At 38.2% G+C, this 4,979-nt stretch overlaps 1 protein-coding gene across 1 annotated transcript; it reads left to right on the top strand.

The window, feature by feature from the left end:
* The first annotated feature begins 218 nt into the window (after window positions 1–218).
* On the top strand, window positions 219–3,634 carry LOC122295104 (putative E3 ubiquitin-protein ligase XBAT31). The gene is made up of 8 exons (XM_043104151.1): window positions 219–667; window positions 836–895; window positions 1,057–1,128; window positions 1,214–1,335; window positions 1,430–1,570; window positions 1,654–1,761; window positions 2,196–2,460; window positions 2,874–3,634. Exons 1-8 carry the CDS (start codon window positions 488–490, stop codon window positions 3,261–3,263), a joined length of 1,338 nt encoding a protein of 445 aa, XP_042960085.1. The 5' UTR covers window positions 219–487; the 3' UTR covers window positions 3,264–3,634.
* Window positions 3,635–4,979: the final 1,345 nt, after the last annotated feature.

Here is a 4,979-nt window from a genome sequence, read left to right as displayed (position 1 = left end):
TTTTCTGTTTCTTTTCTTTTTTCTATTTATGCCCTTGATATTTCCTAGGTTCTACGGTAAAGCACTAAATTTGATGGCTGAGATTTGTCAAGAACAATAGCTACGAATAATCAAAGGGTTGTGGCTGCGAAAGCTGGGGTCGAGGGGAATAATCATTCGTAGTCGTCTACGACTCTACAGACGCAGTGAGGTCTACTGTTTCTGTACGCGGAATCTTAAAACTGCCCGATAAAGATCTGACTCCTGCCCAACTTCAGTCCCATTTACTGCCTCCTCACTGACACGGTCACCTGTCCTACCTGCCCGCTCCCGCTTCCTCACTCTATTCTCCGAGGCTGAAGTTTCTCTGTGATTACGGGGTTTATAAATGTGAGGGAAAGGCTCCAGCGGTGGAGGAAGGTGGCGTCGGTTAGAGTTAGAGCCCCTCTCCGGGGACCGTCCGTGAAGTGCCCTGTGTTTGTGTAGATTGTGAGAGCGAGGGAGGGAGATGGGTCAGGGATTGAGCTGCGCGGGGAGTAACGAGCAGGGGCTCTTCAGGGCGGTACAAGTTGGGCACTTGAAAACTGTGGAGGATCTGCTGGAGAGAGACCCGGCTCTCTTGCACCACGCCACTGCCTATGATCACCACTCTGTGCTTCACATAGCCGCTGCCAATGCCCAGGTCGAGGTGGGTGCTCTTTCAAGACTTATTTTCTTGTTCTTCGACTTTTTGGCGGTCTGACTATGGGTTTTTTGACATAATGATGAAATTTCTACCTTTTTTATTAATTTTATTTTTCCGATTGATTTTTGGGTCTTTATTAATGCGTGTTTCGGCATTTTGAGTACGTTGCAGATTCTGTCCATGCTTTTGGAGCGATCTATGAATCCAGACTTGTTGAATCGTCAAAAGCAGGTACGAGTGTGTATTCACAAATTTATATTTTCTTGACATTTTATCGTGGTATGAATGTGATGTCTCTTTTTGGTTCAGAATGGATTGATCGTGAGGTTAGTATCTCTTCATTCTTGCGTCCACTAGTTGTGGTATTGATCTATTGGTTTGAAATGTTGCAGACTCCGCTAATGTTAGCTGCAATGCACGGCAAGATGTCATGCGTCAAAAGTCTCCTCGAAGCTGGAGCAAATGTCTGTAAAGTTTCCAGCTTTACGATTCAGATTTCTCTTCTATTTATTTGAATCTGAAAATTGAAGTGGGTAATCTTATTATCAGATATTGATGTTTGATTCCCTTCACGGAAGAACCTGCTTGCACTATGCTGCTTACTACGGCCATGCCGATTGCCTTCAAGCAATTCTCTCTGCTGCTCAATCTAGTACCGTTGCTGTTTCTTGGTTAGTTTCTTTCCCCGCATCGATCTCGCGCGCTCCCGGGACTTATAGTGCTTCCAAGTATTCGATATTGATATTTATGGTGATTTGATTGCAGGGGGTTTGCACGGTTTGTGAATATTAGAGATGGTAGGGGAGCAACACCTCTGCATTTAGCAGCCCGTCAAAGACGGCCTGATTGTGTACATATTCTCCTAAACAATGGAGCTCTTGTTTGTGCTTCAACCGGCGGATACGGGTAATATTTCCAGTGATTAATTTGTTTGGTATTGACTCATGATATTCTTTTGTTTCTTTGGATTGATATATTGCTGTCAACAGCTCCCTGGGAAGTACTCCGCTTCATCTGGCTGCCAGAGGCGGATCTCTGGATTGCATCCGTGCATTGTTAGCATGGGGCGCGGATCGTCTTCAAAGAGATGCATCTGGGTATGATATAGTTTTCTTTTAGAATTATAATCGAAACGTAATTATGTTCTCAATCGAATGTGCTGAAAGCTGAATAACATGCTTGGATTCCTCATATCAGCTAGTTTTAACATATTTCACGGGAAAATAATTTGTGGTTTATCTTGTATGATCCTGTTAAAATCATCTGCAAAGTTGGCCATGTTAATAGGGCCATTTGGAGATATTAGCTTTACAGAAGATCCTTATGTTAATCCCATATCCAATTGTTTAGCGGTCCATTCTGTTGATTTATTCCAGCTAATTGTGTTTTTTTTTTTTTTTCCTTCTTTTGATGTAGAATAACATTCCATGCTCAGGACGTTTTATATAAATTGAACTTGTTGGCTTTTAGCTCAAATTGATTTTTCAAATACTGATAACCGTGAACTATTTGTTTTATTATGTGTTTGCAGGAGAATACCATATTTAGTTGCTTTGAAGCGCAAGCATGGTGTATGTGCAGCCTTGCTGAATCCTTCATCTGCAGAGCCTCTTGTCTGGCCTTCACCTTTGAAGTTCATTGGTGAGCTTAATCAGGAGGCAAAAGATCTGTTAGAACAAGCCTTGATGGCGGCAAACAGGGAGAGGGAGAAGACAGTTTTAAAGGGCACTGCATACTCCCTTCCATCTCCATCTCCATCTCATTCTGATGTTGGCGTGGAGGACAACATTTCTGAGGCTAGTTTTCTTTCACTTCTTGTAGATGTGCTTAATGTAATTTTGATTTTCTTCGATGGTAGTAGAATCAGAATGTCTGAAATGTGAGTTTCTTGCAAAGCTTTTTCAATCTGTTGCATAATAGAAAGAAAGATTTTTAATTTGTAATCTTGTTTATCGACACCACTATTGATGTGGAAGCCTGCCACATCAGGTAGTGTTGAAGACTTGTAATAATGGAACAATTTTAGGTAAAGTCTTAAAACTATCTCAATTTTGGGTCTTGTCCCAGCTATTAGATGGTAAACTGCTATTATTCTGTTCTTGCAACGTTCTTTATTAAGAGACATGTCTTCTAATATTATTCTGTTAACTAGAGAAACTGATTGCTGCAAATCTGAAACTGACATATTCATTGGGGCAATCATATGCAGGTCAGTGATGCTGAGTTATGCTCCATATGCTTTGAGCAGATGTGCACAATTGAAGTCCAAGATTGTGGCCACCAAATGTGTGCACATTGCACATTAGCACTTTGCTGCCACAATAAACCCAACCCGACCACGGCGTGTCTAACCCCGCCAGTTTGCCCATTTTGCCGAGGCATCATCTCCAAACTGGTGGTTGCAGATATAAAAGACTGTGACGACTCTGATTTCAATAGTGGTGATACGAGTTCTTGCAAGTTAAGAAGGTCAAGGAGGTCCCAAAACCTCAGTGAGGGAAGTAGCAGCTTCAAGGGCCTAGCCGCGTCATTTGGAAAGATGGGTGGCCGGAGCTCTGGACGGATTGGAGCTGAAAATGAGTGGGTTGATAAGACTTGATGGTTGGTGGAATTTGGCAATCAAAAGATGTCATGTCATTTTGACGATCAAGATAAAAGCGACTGTCTAATAGTAAAAGGGAAGGGGAAAATGATGAAAATGGCATGGCCATAAGTGCTGGATTGGATCACCCATTTAACAAGTATAGATGGAAATCTATCTCCTATAATGTAGATCTGAGAAATAAGCAAGGAAGGTAGTTGAAATTTGGGTTGGTAAAAGCTTGGTTGTTTGGGTCATGTTGTAATATTTGTTTCCTTGAGACTGAAGAAGTATTGATGATTTTTTAGGGTCTTCCAGATGCCTGAATCTGTAGAAAAAAACCGAGATATTCTTTTCTTTGGAGTAAAATTTAAACATTCTTAGATCTAGCTACCACTTGGGATATTTGAGAGATCTTGCATCTGAAATGTACGGTTGTATTAGTAAAGAGTTAGGGACACCAAAAATGATGGTGGGCCTTAAAAAATATCCGTCATAGAGGTTGCTTTCAATAGCTAGATTTTTCGACGCAATCTAGCCGGTGGCTTGCAATATATCATAGTTGAAAAATGTTGTAGTCATACAAAGATTTTACAAAATAATTTTACACTGCATAAGTTTTCTGCATAATAAATATGAGGTTTATATAAAAAATTATTATATTTAATATTATTTAACATAAAATGATAAGATATAAAGCTGCCACGTGGACTGTAAGTTGGGCCAAAGAGTGTGTGGAAAGTAATGAGAGGCCCACCAAACTTGATGTGGAGGTTGGCCTTTTGCCTTTGGATATGCATGGGCAACGTCAATATGGCACTACGAGGAAGAGTCGTGGATTTTTTTATTTGATTTGACTCTTTTACCTCCCTCCCAGCCATCCCTCCTGGTGTAGCCACTTCGTTGAAAGGATAATGTTACAGCTGTCGCTGGTAGTTCGTTGGGAGGTACTTTTAGTTATTTAATGCGTTTTTTGTTTTACTTATTATATATATATATATATCTTTTAAATATTTGTAAATATTTTTTTTAAATTGGTAATATTATTAAAAAAATATTTTTTAATCATAAAATAAAAAATTAAATATAATAAATAAACAATGAATCGGAGGCTCTAGGACTGTAAATGAACCAGTCTGTTCGATAGCCCGCTCGGTACTTGCTTGGTTAAACTTGAATCGAACTTGACTTGTGAAAAAAAAAAGTTCGTTCGTTAAAGCAGATACCCGCTCGATTTGTAAATGACACATACTAGACAAAACTCGATTCGACTCGGGCTAAGACTCGTTTAGACTCGCTCGTTTATACTCGAGTCGACTCGTTAGCTCGACTCGATTAAAACTTATTCATCTATTGATAAATATATATACATACACCTATGCATGCATATATGTATTAGCTAATAATATAAGCATACCATTTTTATAATTAAATATATAATATATATTCTAATTACTTATGTCTATATAGTAAATATACTTCATAGGTATATTTTATAATTTGTATAATAATTAGTTGATAAAATTTAATGATTTCATATACTAGGAGGTGAGAACCATATATAAAATAGATATATGCTATTATATTAAGTGTATGTATTAATAATATATGTAAGCATATAATATATTTTTATTTTGAATAAATATAAACTAGTTAGATATTAATTATTTATAAATTTTTAAAATTTTATAATTTAATAGAAATTTTATTTGTTAGTTGTATAAATTCAATATT

This window comes from Carya illinoinensis, chromosome 14 (genome assembly GCF_018687715.1).
Source record: "Carya illinoinensis cultivar Pawnee chromosome 14, C.illinoinensisPawnee_v1, whole genome shotgun sequence".
Taxonomy (NCBI): Eukaryota; Viridiplantae; Streptophyta; class Magnoliopsida; order Fagales; family Juglandaceae; genus Carya; species Carya illinoinensis.
The sequence above is the reverse complement of the archived record's forward strand: the minus strand, read 5'-3'. Positions and strand labels throughout refer to the sequence as shown.

What these genes read in the sequence shown, in the direction of transcription:
- LOC122295104 (XM_043104151.1), top strand. Translation starts at nt 488, where the DNA reads ATGGGTCAGGGATTGAGCTGCGCGGGGAGTAACGAGCAGGGGCTCTTC. An exon ending in AGTACCGTTGCTGTTTCTTG is followed by an intron (nt 1,336 to 1,429) that starts GTTAGTTTCTTT and finishes ATTTGATTGCAG; the next exon opens with GGGGTTTGCACGGTTTGTGA. An exon ending in TGGAGGACAACATTTCTGAG is followed by an intron (nt 2,461 to 2,873) that starts GCTAGTTTTCTT and finishes AATCATATGCAG; the next exon opens with GTCAGTGATGCTGAGTTATG.